The following is a 16,216-nucleotide window of genomic DNA, read 5'->3' as shown; positions in this document are numbered from 1 at the left end:
TATGCTTACGATTGATTTTTGAATTTGGGCCTCCCCCTTCGGAAAATCCTGGCTACTCCCTTGAGTCGCGATAATAACATAGATTTAGCAAAATACCTTATGTCTGTGATTGATTTACATATTAATGCACTAAGGCAAGTTGTCACGCTCTTTCATATTGTGAAGATTGCGTTACCAAAAATTTGATCTGTTACATGAAATAGTATACGAGGGTATTCTGTGTCCTGATCATTGAAATATGGCGCCTTTTTAATATAAAGGGTAATATTCTAGTAGTTTGAGTTTAGAGCTGAAATTAACAGTAAAGGCCAACTGAAGAATTGATTAACACTGGTGTCCGTCTTCTGGGTCATTGAATTTATAATTGTCCTTTGGAAAACAGTCAAGGAAGCGCATCGAGTCGGGTCAACATCTCGCAATTATGGCGGCGTCCTCTGTGATAGTCTTCTCATTTACTTTATGCCTGTGCTTTGTGCCTGTCTTCTTGACATCTGATCAGTGTGTGCCCTTGAAAGGTGGACCATTTGAAGCTTGTAGTGTCTCTGGATACAACCATACCTTCCCGGTTCCTCGCGAACTGTCTTCCCGATCAAAGGAGACAATCAAACGAACTATTTATTACATGACGCATATGGCTAGAAATTGTTCTGTTGCAAGCATAGCAGAGACAATGTCGTGTTCGTATCTAGCTCCCTACTGCAAAGACGGCAACGCTGTTTTGCCCTGTAAACGAGTCTGTTCTGAGTTTCTTAAGCGCTGTGCAAGCCAGTTTCCCCCGTTTTTAGTTGATATTTTGGTAGCGATGTGTACTCTCCTTCCAAACACCACTTCAAGTGAGGGCAAATGTTTTGAGCCTCCAGACTTTACTAAGCATCACAACTCTTCCAGTGAAGGTAATTGGAGTAGACTAACCGAAGTACAACATTTATTTTAGGTAAATTGATTTCCTGCTGCAAGAAGGCCATTCAATTGATTTGACTTGCTGAAGTAAATAAATAATGTGTGTCGTGTGTTACCTATAGATATTAGGAGAAAACATCATAGTGGACATGACATGTGGCAGTTTGTTTATAGATATATCAAGTAAAATTGGAATGGAATGGAGTGAAGATATGTAGCTCTAGACTGTTACATACGGTTTAAGTAATTTCTCGATCTTCAAAACATAAATACAAAAGACGCGAAGCTGATGATAGCTCCAGACAGCTTGACCCAGCACGTGAAATTCACGATTCACAAACAAGCACATCTAGAAATTGGGTTCTTTATTTTATTTTATAATTCTATCGGCGTCACGGCCGGTCATTTTATTTTACGATCTCAAATATACTGTATCTATATGTATCTTTTGAAAACTATAGAACTTTGGCTTTATGATAATTTACCTTTATTCATCTAGGTACTTTTGAAGTGAAGCGTGAAAGAGCCTCGCTATATATTGAGTTGTCACACGGTCCGTGTAACACTCCACAAAGAGCTTTTCAATTTAGTTGGCATGAATTGGACATATGAAATTTGCCTGATTTTTGAACTTTTCATTTTTTACGATCATGTCAATATTCGAAAATTATCTCATCAATGTCAATTTTCAATTTTCGAATTCAAAAATTAAAAATCAAAATATATATTTGAAATGACTTTTCGATATTTTGATTTTGTCCTCTGAAAACGAACTTTGGAAAAATATCCTGTAGACAGGGGGAGGTGAAGATTAGGCGGACTGAGGGTAGGTGGGTCCACTAACAACAACAACAATAATAAAAAACATAGAGGGAGGGGAGGCACCAAGAACCCACCTACTGACCGGACTTTTACGGCACGAGGTTTCTAGTTCGTAATCGTATCATCCCGGCTTCGACTTTACTACCTAGGCCACTTTGGAAGACAAGTATGGAGCGTGAGAACGCGATAACCTCATTGGCTAATGCTGTTATCAGTTCATCTCCGTCTAGCTTTACTGATTTGAATGACATGGCTTCAAGCAGAAGTGTTTTAGATCCTTATGAGCACGAAATCAAACAGCTTATAGAAGATTTTGGATATACGCTTCGTGAAGTTGGAGTGTTGTTAACCGAGAATTATGGATTACAACGAGGATGTTCTGAAAGGAATCTACAAGTCTTCTGTTCTTTGAGAGACATTCATCGGCACGACTACGGTAGGAAAAATCAAAAATCACCAATCAGATAACAGTAAAGCTAGACGGAGATGAACTGATAACAGCATTAGCCAATGAGGTTATCGCGTTCTCACGCTCCATACTTGTCTTCCAAAGTGGCCTAGGTAGTATAGTCGAAGCCGGGATGATACGATTACGAACTAGAAACCTCGTGCCGTAAAAGTCCGGTCAGTAGGTGGGTTCTTGGTGCCTCCCCTCCCTCTATGTTTTTTATTATTGTTGTTGTTGTTAGTGGACCCACCTACCCTCAGTCCGCCTAATCTTCACCTCCCCCTGTCTACAGGATATTTTTCCAAAGTTCGTTTTCAGAGGACAAAATCAAAATATCGAAAAGTCATTTCAAATATATATTTTGATTTTTAATTTTTGAATTCGAAAATTGAAAATTGACATTGATGAGATAATTTTCGAATATTGACATGATCGTAAAAATGAAAAGTTCAAAAATCAGGCAAATTTCATATTTCCAATTCACGCTAACTAAATTGAAAAGCTCTTTGTGGAGTGTTACACGGACCGTCACACGATCCATAGTAAAACAAAGCATATATTCTAATAATATTACTGCAATAGGAAAATATACATTAAGAGAATTTGTTTTCCAATAACGAGCAATAATGGCAAAAAGCGCCAAGGACTAAACTTTAGTATAAGTTTTGACACTCAAAACCTTTTTTTAACAGTTAGAAACTGATGTACTATGATAAAATGCTTGTTTGAAGCGATATTTTCAATTGTACAAAGATGTTTTGTTGCATTTGTGTTAGAATGTAGCTTTGTCAGGCTTTTTTTTATAGAAAATGTATAGGAAATAAGCAAATGAAGGCCTAAACCTCATTTTCGATTCAAATTTTTGTTTTGGGTTAACACTTTGATTCCACTTTCATCGGTCATTTCCACTTATAAACAAGTTAAACTTTCTGAATAACAAGATTTTAGCCTTGTACAACAGCCTTTCTTCAAGAAAATAGTTTTTGGCGCTCACTGCTTAAATACGAAAAGAATTCTCTCTTAAAATAATACATATTAAGGTATCAGGGTACCCCTAGCGACCAATGTGCATTCAACTCTTAATAGCACAAAGCCTTTTAATCGAAACCTCAACAAAGTATACATTTTCTGAAAGCTTAATAAATGTAGAAACTATTCCTTTTTTCCTTTTTGTAAAACATATTTATCCTTTTAAGTTAGAGCGAATTATTGAAATTTTCATCGTGGCATCTTCGCGGAGTTCGATGACAGCCGGTAATGATCGGAAACCAATGCTTATTACCTTTCCGAGATCACGAGACATCACTTGTCAAAAGTGTGTCTCGATTTTTGATTAGTTGCCCCGTTGCTTTTTTATACGCTCTTAAAGTTATGACGCTGCTATATCACCGGTATGCAAGCGAAAAATCCACGATAACTTTGGAAATAAGCAAAAAATAAAAAATCGGAGACACGTTTTTGAAGAACAACTATCCAAGATGACTTCCTCAAAATTTCAGTTAAATCGGTCAAATTCCCTTTGACACTGGACTCAAAATGTACGGGTAACTGAACGAAAAATAACTTCTGAGAAAAACGCAAAAATGTTTCTGACTGAGCGGGAGCGCCTTTGTTGACACCAACCGTATTTTTTCATTACTCGCTAATAAAAATCACTATCGAAATTTTTTGGGGGGAAAATTGAAGAATATATATTTTATCGTAAAATGTAAAAATGTAAAAATCGATACTTTTGAGCAATTTTGGGGTACCCTGATACCTTAATGTTCTTAAAATACCTATCTATCATGATATTATTAATAACTATTAGTCTGGCAATTCTTTGTTATTTTATGGTATTATTATCCTTTGTAAAATTAAAAATGGAACAAAGGACTGCGGATTGTACTGAAATCTTTGGACCCTATTGATGCTTTTTTAACAGGTTCCTCTAATTGAAATGTTCTTTAACATTTCTTCAAGAAATTGAAGGGTTTTTTATTTGTGCCGGTGCCTTTCGGTCGTGCAATTGCCAATCACATATCACCATTTGCTGTTTGTCCCTTCAGCGTTTTTTGAAATAGGGGTATACCTTGTCGTCGACTTTGTGTCTGAGCGATGAGAAGTGAACTCGTTTTCATTTTATTTTGCTTGTCGGAAGACTGGAATACACCCCAAATACATTATTTTTTGTTTTGACCTCAAAATTTAGATGCTTTGACTCCACATGCAAATTATTGAGATGCTTTGACTCCACATGCAAGGGTCTATGCAATGAACGTCCTTTATTATTATTATTCTTCTTAAGTTCTCACTAATGTGAAAGTCTCAGGGGCGGATCCAGGAAAGAGGTGCAGGGGGTGCACACCCCTCCCTGGTTCCACTTTGTGCCCCAACTTGGAAGATAACCAATACTGTTTTCCCTTTGATTCTAAGGGGTGCCCCCTTCAGAAGGTTAATATTGTGCGCAGCACCTCTCCCTGAACAAAATCCTGGATCCGCCCCTGAGTCTATTGATATTAGTAATTGCTATTATTATTGTAAGTTGCTCTTTGTTTTTATTTGTTGTTGTTGTTGTTGTTGCAGGACCACTAGAAAGAAAGTGTTCAAAAATCCTTTTTCCTTTTTGCAAAAATATTGGTTATCCCCTGACCATCATAACAAAGGAAAGACAAATGGTGACGTACAAGGAAATGTACGGAAAGAACTTCACAGATACCGAAGATGCCGCTAAACCTGCACCGATCTCCATGCTTCAAAAACTGATAACCTACATAAAAAACCATTCATCATGTGCCCAGGATATTCAAAAACTCTTTTGCGCAGAAGTATTTCCGCCTTGTTTTGAAGGTGAAGGGCTCGCTTATTACACAGTTTGTAAGAATGTCTGCTTGAGTATTGCAAGAAAATGTCCATCCTTTCTTGACAGTAACCTTGGTTACTTTGGGTACTGCGAGCGAATGGCGGCAGGAAGCATTACTAAACGAAATGGCTACTGTAAGCACACTTCGTGGCCACCCCCGATGAAATGGCTCGACGTTTTTCAAGGTAAATCTGCTTAGACTCCTAGTTTAACCGACTCGAGTCTCTTGTCAGTTAGACTACGAGCTAAGTCCCTCTATTTCCCTTGGTCACTGTCCGTCTGTCTGTCCGTGTCGATTGGGACTTTTGACTCGTAACCAATCTTTCTCGTCCAATCGACACGGACAGTGACCAAGGGAAATAGAGGGACTTAGCTCGCAGTCTAATTGTCAGTATGAGTACAGTGAAATATCTTTATCATTCAAATTTATTTTCCGTCGTTTTGATTGGCCGAGAAAACTACTCGTGCGCATTATGTTGCAAAGCTGTTTTGCTACAAATAATACTCTGCTCATGTGCAGTAATGATGAATTTGTCAATATGGATTACCTCCCTGTGACTTACTTGGTATGTTTGATAAAATAATAATTTGAATGATTTTAGAATGACATTTCTTAATATATTGGCATTGCCAATCAAAACATTACGAATGACGTCACCACGAGTGAGCGCACGCACAAAACTCATGCGTAGAAAAGATGCGCATGAACAATGGCCATTAACGTCCTTAATTCGTGTTTTAGACATTCCGACAACTCCAACGAAAGAGAAAGGCGGTATGGGTGGTGTAGTGATAGCTGTCATTGTTCTGGTACCTCTCATCATCGCCGGCGTCACCATAGGTCTGGTATACTATTGCAAAACCCGAAGACTCACTGCTAAAGGATATTCTAGGCAAGAAGATGACAAGGCTGATCTGGTAACTTGATGTAACGGATTGAAGAACCATCCTAATGCTTTCATTTTCTAGGATATATGTAATTGCAATGGTTCATTATTTTTCTTCGCTAGCATATAAAAATACAGCCTTAAGCCCCCTAATGAGTTCCCGCATTAGATTTCCTCATGGAAGTTTTGTTACCTGTGTATTTCTAAGCAATGATTCCTTTCGTACCCCTGATATCCTGTCATTTCTCAGAAGTGCGAACCCTGCAGGAGAATGATACAACGAACGAGTTAGTGAAATTTTATTGCGGTTTGTTCTGATAAGTGTTATATTTTATACTGCATTCCCCATACGTTTTCTTGTGTAACACATACTGGAACCTTGCTTGGGCTGCCTGTGTCTTAAAATGTTCAGACAAGTGTTTCATTTTCCAGCTGATCTGAAATAGAGACATAGTAATGACGTCACTGCAAAACAAAGGTGTTAAGAAGCCAGCAAAAATTGATCAGCGAAAAATACAAACATGCATATGTGGTCATTGGAATAAAAATATAAAACCTCATGAATTATTGTGTCACTGTTATCAAGCAAAGTATTAGCAAAGTTTTTTTTCATTTGGTTACCTGGAAATCCGAGATTTCAAGAGGAAAAGTGACACCTCAGTTTTTCAAAATTTCTTGATTCTGATTGGCTAACATTTTTTCTCAGATCAGCTGGTTATACCCAACACATTTGTACAGCATATATAGGAACCCTGCTTGGGCTACCTGTGTCTTTAGATGAATTGAAAGTTCATAGATACAGAAAAGTAGATAATTTTGTACCAGTATTTGAAGATATTGTTTTATATGGTTGAAATGCAATTTTAAATGAGAACATTCACATCTGTACTCATCTGGAACCAAGAACTCGCTCTTAAAATTATGAAAGTAAATAAAAATAAGTCGCAGTTAAATTGAACATGTTTTCATGCAATAGAAGGTTTAGCGTATTTGATCGTAGAGCACAGTTCCCACAATGTGCAGACAGACAGACAGACTTCCCAAGTGCAGTCTCCCTGCTCCCTACATTACACACACACATACAATACACAGATTGACCAACGAAGAACCTATTCTCACTTTGGAATTCGAGCACGAAAAGCCCAAAAAACGAGATTTTTCACATCAACGTTTATTTGCATGAGTCTCGGGTTCTCTTGGCATGCATTTTCTCGCCCTGCGTCCTAAATAAGCGCTCCCGTTCTCTCTGGACTCGCACATTATAGCTCGTTTGCAGGAAACGAGAAGTAATGGAAAAAACTCCCCCCCCCCCCCCCCTCCCCGCAGCGATAAATGACCATAGTCACATAAAAACCATTGAAGCTAGTCGCTCGCGAAGCCTCGGGCCTATTTCTTCCCATATCTTACACGTGCCTAGGGCTTTGTGAGCGAATTCTCATAGTGAAAATATACAACTATTTTAGGTCAGTCTTCCAACTAAACTTGAAATGAAAGTACAACAGATTAGTTGATTTTAAGGGTAATTGCCCCTAGACTTCTAAAGCCGTTCACATAATGAATGCTGAATATATGATCAAATGCGCTTTGTCCCTCGAGAATATTTGATCACGATACGAGAGAGTCCTGCAGGTGTAAAATGTGAGCTTCGACTCTAAATCTTGGGGTGTGAAAACAGCATTTTATATATAATACACTGGGAATGCGATTTACAAACAAACAAAAATTCAAAAAATAGGATTAAGATTTGAGCAAAACATAGTCCCCCGTATTCTCAAGACGTTTCGAAAGGGAAAACGTTAAGCTTAAGGATCTATTTAGATGAGCTTTTTTCATGTCTGTCAGCAGATGTGACAGGCATTGTATTTGAACCTTAGTATTGACACACAGTATAATCAATATATAACAAAAGGAGAGTTTATTCATTTCAAACATTGCACATTGCATGCTCCCTCTTAATGCTACAAAACTACAAAGCATGGCCTCCTTATAACAAATAAACAAATGTGGCTAATAACGAGCTAATGATAGTGAAAATAGCAGGACCAAATGTAATGGAGCTTGACACCTGGCATTCGTCGTAAGCACCTTCGCTGCTCCATCCTTTTGGATATTTTTGTGCTTCTCGCTGCTGCACCAACCATTTTCTAAGAGGTTCGAAGTATTCTTTAAGCGCTCCAACATCCATTTTTTTTGTTCCTGTCATTTTTGCAAGGGCTTCTGGCCAAGGTTTGCTTTTACCCATTGAAAGCATATCCCTGAAGGAAGAAAAACAAAGATATATTTCATTGAGCTTGAATAACAGCATCAAAGATGGGGACGTGTTGCCTCGATACAAACATTTTGGTTATTTTATAAGGTGTTTTCATTGATAGGGAGAGGGAGGGAGGATGGATAGATCGAATTGAGGGTGTGAGATGGATAGATGGATAACAATAAAGGCATAAAGGGGTATTTGTGTGGGATGGATGGATGGATGATAAATGAATAGATAGATGGATGACGAATGAATAGATGACCATGGATGAATGACTGAACGGATGGAGGGAGAGAATGGATAGATGGAAAAATAACTGATGTATGGAACGGTTTTGCATGCATGGTTGGACGGACGGTTAATTATGTTGATGAATATAGGTTAATGAAACTCGACTAACCCCATTTTCTTTCCCGCCGCTGTGGAGTTGTAGATAGAGCACTGGTGAAGTGGTCCTTTGAAGCCTGCAGCTTCACAAGCCGCCTTGTGGAACTGGAACTGAAGCACGTAACTCACGAAATACCTATCAAAAAATGAAATTCGAAATACAACTTATCATCCAAGTACCACTGTAAGTAAAGCCAATGGATAAGATCCCAAAAGAAATAGGAAATTCGTATCAAAGCGTCATTTACTACCAGAATCCCTTTATGGTGGCAACCAATCATTGTTTCCCTGATGCATGGTGTATTGCAAGAAACGTGGTATTTAGCCCCAGGGTCGACACACAACCCTTTATGGTGGCAACCAATCATTGTTTACCTGATGCATGGTGTATTGCAAGAAATGTGGTATTTAGCCCCAGGGTCGACACACAACCCTTTATGGTGGCAACCAATCATTGTTTACCTGATGTATGGTTTTATGCCAGGAATGTGGTATTTAGCCCCAGGGTCGACACACAACCCTTTATGGTGGCAACCAATCATTGTTTACCTGATGCATGGTGTATTGCAAGAAATGTGGTATTTAGCCCCAGGGTCGACACACAACCCTTTATGGTGGCAAACAACCATTGTTTACCTGATGTATGGTTTTATGCCAGGAATGTGGTATTTAGTCCCGGTGTCGACACACAACCCTTTATGATGGTAACACAAATATTGTTTACCGCAAACCGGTTGGCTCAGTTGGTTGAGCATCGGACCAAAATCGGAGGGACGTAAAAGAACCACTGATGACGTAAAGAAACCCTGGCAGTGACCATCCTCAGTGCCTACACCTCGTGCTAACCATCTCTCATGCTTGTAAATTGCATAAAAGCAATCTGTCATTCATAACTCAATGTAAAGCGCTATTGATTATATTCATATAGAAAAGGCACTATATAAATCATAAATCATTATCATTACCTGATGTATGGTGTATTGCCAGGAATGTGGTATTTAGCTCCAGGGTCGAAGTCGTTTTCTGATCTACAAACAGGTGGTTTGATACCCTGATATTTTGTACGCAGTTCCCACCACTTCTTGTTATACTCATTGCTTGATATTTTGCCATTAAACACTTTCCATCTCCACTGATCGATCAAGAAACCAAAAGGTAAGAAAGCGATTTTCATCATGGCCATTTTCATCAAGGCGTTGATGTCGGAAGCTGTGGGGAAATACCCATCACGTGTAAATGCAAATATCAACGAGCACAGCATGATTGCGCAGAAAAGACGGGCATATAGACCAAATATATGGCAGTAAAAATGGCTCGTGCAAGCCTTTGTTTAGCAATACGATAAACTTTATTTAAAGAGGGGAGACGCAATAACCCAGTGAGTTATCTAACTTATGGCCCTCGTAAATTTACAATCAATTTTGTTTTTTGTTTACATACTAAATGATGTCGGTAAAACACAGGAACCTCAACGATGAGATAGGATTAATAGCAGATTACATTCTCACCATTGCTACTTCCAACGGATTTCAGAAGATTAATCTTTTGCAAGTGCTGTGGAGTGTCCACAGATAGTGACAGGGTGTCTCCTACTGCCTCGTGGAAGCCCGGGTTGGCTCCAGTGCGGTATTCAAATGGTTGGTCCCAGTACTGCAGGTAATATTGGATGTGGCCCAACTCATGGTGGGTCGTCACCAGATAGTTGTGGGTCACGGTGGTACATTGCTTGATTCTAAGATAAAGTAGAACAAAAAAGCTAAACAACCAAAAAACACTCGTCTGTTTTTCTACAGCGCGGTCTACCTGTGGTAAAGTTGGCTGTTTTGAAAGTAACGGCAGGTTCATCTTTCAATGTTTGCTGGAATGTTAACTGACGCAAAAGCAAATTATGATGCTCTCTGTCTGACATTTGTGCTTATCTTTTGCGTCAGTTGCCTGTGGTATAGTTTTAACTGCAAGGAAATTAGCCAACGAGTTTCTTGACGCCCTGGCATTAAATTAGACTTGCTCCAAGCCGGCCTCTTTGAGACAACTGAGTCACGAGTGAAGCAAGTAAAGAAAGCGAGCGTCGAAGTTGCGAGAGGTCGACTTGTTTTTCTTGCATGATTTTTTACCCCATTTTTAGGTCGCTAAAATTGGCGGGAAACAAGTTGGAAAGTCTTTGTCCAGCGCGTGTGTTTCTGGTTGGGCTGCCTGTGCTTTATTCAGAGTACGTTAACTAATATGGAGACGAAGGACTTTGCGAAAGTCTAGCATAAAATCTTATCAAGTAACGAAACTGCAATGCTCTAAACGGTGCAAACTGGCTGCACAAAAACCGTATGTGCAGCCGATTTAAGATTCGACGACTACAGACAACGGACTACGAAATTTTCGCCGAATGGACAGAGTCAGTTCTTTCTGCGCATGCTCCTAGCATTTATTTGCTCACTCCAACTATTATAGTAAGTATAGTAAAAGTGTTTTACTTAGTCCGACGAAGGACTGACGTCCGAAACGTCAGTTTCACAAAGCTTTTTACGGTGGTCCAATTTATCCACAAGTTCCTACTGTTTTACTTAGTGTTGACAATGACTTTTTAGCTATTTTTAAGACCAATATTTGAATAACATGTAGTCTGTAGTCATCGAACAGTAAATTGAGTAAGAAATATGACTCGCCATTTTCGTACCCAGAGCCTGCGTTTTTTCTGGCCTGCGGCGAAGAACGAGGGCTCTGGCATGATCCATTTTTGGCGCATGCGCAGTTTTCCGCAAGTGAATTAAAATAAATGAAAATCGTGCCTTCAAACAGAGTTCTGAATTTACTTCCGATCAAAATAAAAATTAGAAATCGGGAACACATTTTTAAAAATTTTTGGCAAGTCTTTCAACGCATGCGCTCGTGTACCGGAATTCCAAAAAATCCTGGTCTCAAAAAATGGATTCACCTTAGGCCAGAAAAACGCAGACTCTGGTTACGAGATTGTCAGATTGCTTGATCACGCAAATTGGTTTTACGCCATCATGTGCCCAAGCCTTTAATACAGCTTGGGCTGCCTGTGGTTAGATCGCAGAACAATAAAATTCCTTTGATCTCGGAAATTGAATTCTTTCTTATGCAAACGATTGTAAGAATTTCAAAGAATTTCAATTCAATCTCATGAGAACTGGAAACTTGTTGTTTTACTTTTCAAATTGAGCTGCATTCCGACGTGCTACAAAGGGTCTATTCGTCACGAATAATGATAAGCCGACCACAACTGGGAAGCATGGAGGAAAACCGCTCAACTCTCGACATGTTAACCGGATGTACGGGAATAGATTAAAAAATATATAAATACTTCGCTGATTCTAAATTGTAAGTGTCTACGTAGAGTGCACTCTAATGTGCGTTAAGGTTATGTCAGGCGGTGACATCATTCTTAGTGCATAACGCTAGCTGCGCGATGAGCAGAATTTTTAAAGTAAGCCATGTACACTCAGCTGATCCATGAACAGAGTTAGGTTAATCGATGACACTTTGTTCTGTTCGTTAAAAGTGTCATATAAATATAATTATTCAAAAGTAACCAAAACCAAAACCAAAAATGTTATATCCAAAAGAGCTATTTTAATGGTTACCCCCTTTGGCATCGATATTTCTAGTCTAAACACGTTCGGGCGATTTGAGACCTTCGGGTGCCTTTGTGTCAAATGATCTTTTATCATTTTTAGGTTTAAGCGTTTAGAGGTCTCAAGTTGTTATTTATTGTTAAGTATCCGGTCTAGTCTGGATGTCTAGCGAATACAGTCAACTCTCGCCTTACGGACACCCCAATATTACGGACACATTGCTATTACGGACAGGAGAAAAATCCCCGACAAAAATACTGACACAGAAATGACCATAAATAATTTTCGCTATTACGGACGCTCGCTATTGCGGACATGAAGTGACGGTCCCAAAGGTGTCCGCTGTAACGAGAGTTGACTGTAGTTTGCTAGCTGCAAAACGTTCACATCCCTTGGTTACCAGAAAAAATATTTACTTATTGTTTCCTTCGCTGCCATTGGTGCTGAAGGAAGTTTAAATACCAAGGGTGAAGGTCTTGTAGTGTCAATAGTGTTAATAGAGAACAATAATGTTCCACGTCGGTGCCTTTTAAGTATGGTAACGTTTTTTTAAATTCAAACGGTTCTGACTCTAATCTACTTCGAAAAAGCCTTTGGAACTTTAGCATAAAAATGGCAGATAAAAGACATAGAGTTGTACCAGATAGAAAAAAATGCAAAATGAATGCTAGAGGGAAATTTTCTAATTAAAAGGAAAAAGCTAAATTTGTCAGACATTTACAACTTACTTCAACTCTGAAGTTAATCAAATTTACACTCACTCAGAGAAATGAACTTTGAAGTTTCGAAATGAAGGCAAGGATGGAAGACAACGGTGAAATTTCAATAATGAAAATGTGTTACGGACTATGTAAGAATTTAAATATCTTTTGAAAAATATTTTTGTGGACCCTGTCAAACTGTTTCTCAAGAGGGGTCAACAATTTCTCGTATTAAACCCTCTTCTGAAAGGGAATGCCGATCGTCTTCTTACATGCCACCAATGTCCTTATTATCACCAACATGCTCGTAACACCATTATCATCATCATCATCATATTAGATGATGCATACCGACTTAAGCCATAGCTGGGCCAGTGAAGGTTATCTAAGTGCATTTTTCGTATCAATTCTTCTCCGCTTGGTATCGAATAGATCAATAGGTTTGCATCGCGGTCCCGCTGATCATGTCTCCAAAACATGCCATGGTATTTATTGTGAAAATAAGTGCACTTTAGTGTCAGATGGCTATCTACATCAGCTTAGTTTCCGTAGATCATATCATTCGTATTGATTTCACCCGAGTAAGGCACTCGTTAAAAATTTCAGAAATAGTTGTAATTGGAATTTTGGTAACTTACTAGAAACCAAAGTATGTTTACTTTATATCAACTAAGAGCTTCATACTTACTGACAATTTGTTTGTCTTGAGTTTTTTTTAATTTAAAGTGAAGTGGAAATAGCAATGTCAGGTCAGAAAGATTATCGTCAAGGTCATCATCCCAAAATTTGGAACAACTTCATCTTAATCCCGTATCGAAAGTTAAAATTACAAATGGGCTTAGGAACGGGCAATTACATATTTCAGAAGGGGTTGCGTAAATTCGAGCAAACCACCACCCCCTCCCCCCTTATCTACTTCATCCCAAACATCTTTTAGAAGGCTCTTCTTACCTCACATCGTGGTTAATAGAGAAGTCCCACGCTGAGGCATGACAAATCACCTCGCGATCTGAGGGCTTCTCAATCAATGACTTCTTATAAAAACTGTCAGGAAGGGGTTTCAAACCAACAGACTTGAAGAACTCGTCAGCCAGTTTAACCATTTTAAGAGGGTTGTATCCTTGATCTACCATATTTTTCGTGACATCCAAACTTGGCTCTCCTTTGTAGGGCTCTACGAGATCGTAAATGTTCACCCAACTTTGAGACCACATGTTACCAAACAGATGTGCAGGGATCGACCCATTTTTATCGACCTGTTTATATTTAATGCTTAGTTTGTAGCGGACGTAAGCATGTAGCTCCTCATAAAGAGGTTTCAGGTCGCTATAAAGCCCATCCACAACTTCTTCCAAATTATCCACTTCATACCATGATCGCCACCACGCACCAGTATCGTCCCAGTTATTCTCTTTGGCTCCCTTGTTTGATAGTTCAACAAACGTCTTGTAGATAGGACGGAGCTTGGGTCCCGTTGCATCACGCCATCCTTTCCATGCAAATTTAAGTCTTTCATAATCTCTGTTTGTCCTCAATATCTTGGAGAGGTCCGGGTCTAAGGCAAGTTCTTTGCCATCAGAATCAACCACCTTGCTAGAGCTATAGATATTTTCCATTTCTCCTTCCAAGTCGCTCAACCTCTTGAGATCATCCTTGTCCTTTGGACTCGCACTCGCGATGATCATTTTGATCTGACGTTTAGAATCTTCAGAGAGCTTACTGACATCAAACTTGGAGGCATTTTTGCGGGCACCTTGCATGAACATGGAAAAACTAACGCTCGTTTTGGTCTTTTCGGCCTGGTTTTCCTTTGTCAAGTTCGTGGCGTACTTCCATGAGCCTTCGTTAGCTTTATATTCTTCTATTGCTGCTTGGTAGTTGTACCAGTTGAGAAAAGCAAGCGTTCTGTTCTCCTCTGCTTGGTCGAAAGCTGCCGACGACGTCTTTAGTAGCAGAGCTACTAACACAAGAAAGAGGCACCTTAACATGGCCAAGCTAGATTGGTCAGTGAGAAGGAAGGAGTTCACACTGCACGGACGGAAGATAGATGTGAGGTGTGTTTGCAATAGGATCTAATATCAACTGCCAAGTTTGCTGTGCCTGGTTGAGATATCGTTGTTGAAACAAAAGAACTTTCCTGATTCACTGTAGGACATCAATTTGACACTGGGACAAAATTGCACAGGGGGAGGTGGGTAGGGATTGAGATTGAGGGGGAAGAAGGGGATTCATGGCATTATATGTTTATACTGTTTAAATATATCATTAGAAACAATTCTTGAATAAGCTCTGGAGTCTGAAGTGTGGGTTTTCTGCGAATTCTTATGATTTTATGGCTCCCCCCTCCCCTTCCAAAAAAAGGTTTTTTCTGTTTGATTGTGATCTGTTACTTATCACTAAGGATTTGAACCAATCGATCAAGGTCTTTTCCTGTCGATGATAAAATTTTTGTTTGATTTTGATTTTGATTGATGTTCTACTGCAACTGATATTTTTGCTCAAATAAAGCTTGAGCTCAAGTTGGATAATTTCCATTTAGATTGTCAAGATCGGTCAATAATCCTTTGTTAGACATTCTTTTGTGGGAAGGCCTGTTAATTCTTTATTAATTTTTCATTAGACTTTTCTTTTTGTGTTGATCCAGTAGATACAATGATCAAATATTCTATTAGCCTCGTTGGATACCATGTTCTAGACTGCGAGCTAAGTCCATCTATTTCCCTTGGTCACTGTCCGTCTGTCTGTCCGTGTCGATTGCTCGAGGAAGATTGGTTACGAGTCAAAAGTCCTCGCAGTCTAACCATGTTCCCATTCCAAACCGCTGGTCAAGTGTCGTCATATCAACCTCTTAAGCGAATTCCTTTTCAGATATTCTATCAGTTGTATATAATATATCTTCTCATATATGCCTACCCTGGGGCCCAGAGGTTATTGCATTCTCACTCCGGCATTAACTGTGTCACAAGTAGTCGCGCACCGCGCTACTGAAGGACCCCTGCTATAGGTCTATTTAGTCTTAAAACGAAACTAAGTCTTCAGTTCCTCTGAAGGGTTCATTTCTAAGTCAAAACTTCTCAAGGTACCTATATGTATGAAGTACTATGGAAAACTCGTAAAGATTAATTGAACTCTTCTTTATCATGTGGGCAAATTTGGAAACCAGTTGGTTATGTACTGAATTTGTCTACCCCGGGTCCTAGATAGTATAGTGTTAAATAATCAGAAAACAACGTATATGTATTGTATTTTTTTGTATTTATTTATTTAATCTGTATTTTATTTCAGTTATAATATTCAATATTAAAATATTTACTCAACTAAGTGCGCACTACCTTTTTCACGAGTACTTGAACTGTGAAAAAAATCGCTGGTATATATAGAC

At 39.0% G+C, this 16,216-nt stretch overlaps 2 protein-coding genes across 2 annotated transcripts; one reads left to right on the top strand and one right to left on the bottom strand.

Annotated features, from left to right (window-relative positions):
• Positions 1-205: 205 nt before the first annotated feature.
• LOC116302490 (uncharacterized) lies at positions 206-6,877 on the top strand. Its single transcript, XM_031711789.2, has 3 exons — positions 206-893; positions 4,736-5,197; positions 5,755-6,877. Exons 1-3 carry the CDS (start codon positions 422-424, stop codon positions 5,937-5,939), a joined length of 1,119 nt encoding a protein of 372 aa, XP_031567649.2. The 5' UTR covers positions 206-421; the 3' UTR covers positions 5,940-6,877.
• Positions 6,878-7,797: 920 nt separating this feature from the next.
• On the bottom strand, positions 7,798-14,949 carry LOC116302489 (angiotensin-converting enzyme). Its single transcript, XM_031711788.2, has 5 exons — positions 13,786-14,949; positions 10,049-10,272; positions 9,506-9,749; positions 8,554-8,676; positions 7,798-8,154 (listed from the first exon to the last, which is right to left on the bottom strand). Exons 1-5 carry the CDS (start codon positions 14,820-14,822, stop codon positions 7,884-7,886), a joined length of 1,899 nt encoding a protein of 632 aa, XP_031567648.2. The 5' UTR covers positions 14,823-14,949; the 3' UTR covers positions 7,798-7,883.
• Positions 14,950-16,216: the final 1,267 nt, after the last annotated feature.

Source organism: Actinia tenebrosa, unplaced genomic scaffold, assembly GCF_029948245.1.
Source record: "Actinia tenebrosa isolate PJP-AT-01 unplaced genomic scaffold, QUT_ActTen_1.0 PGA_scaffold2__45_contigs__length_23673736, whole genome shotgun sequence".
In the NCBI taxonomy this organism is placed as follows: domain Eukaryota; kingdom Metazoa; phylum Cnidaria; class Anthozoa; order Actiniaria; family Actiniidae; genus Actinia; species Actinia tenebrosa.
Note: the sequence above shows the minus strand (reverse complement) of the source record. Positions and strands in the feature narration are given on the sequence as shown.

Excerpts from the sequence above, each read along its gene's own strand:
- LOC116302490 (XM_031711789.2), top strand. The coding sequence starts at position 422 with ATGGCGGCGTCCTCTGTGATAGTCTTCTCATTTACTTTATGCCTGTGC. Across the intron at positions 894-4,735 it reads TCACAACTCTTCCAGTGAAG|GACCACTAGAAAGAAAGTGT; the intron begins GTAATTGGAGTA and ends TTGTTGTTGCAG. Across the intron at positions 5,198-5,754 it reads ATGGCTCGACGTTTTTCAAG|ACATTCCGACAACTCCAACG; the intron begins GTAAATCTGCTT and ends TTCGTGTTTTAG.
- LOC116302489 (XM_031711788.2), bottom strand. The coding sequence starts at position 14,822 with ATGTTAAGGTGCCTCTTTCTTGTGTTAGTAGCTCTGCTACTAAAGACG. Across the intron at positions 10,273-13,785 it reads TCTATTAACCACGATGTGAG|AATCAAGCAATGTACCACCG; the intron begins GTAAGAAGAGCC and ends ACTTTATCTTAG. Across the intron at positions 8,155-8,553 it reads GCGGCGGGAAAGAAAATGGG|GGATATGCTTTCAATGGGTA; the intron begins GTTAGTCGAGTT and ends TTCTTCCTTCAG.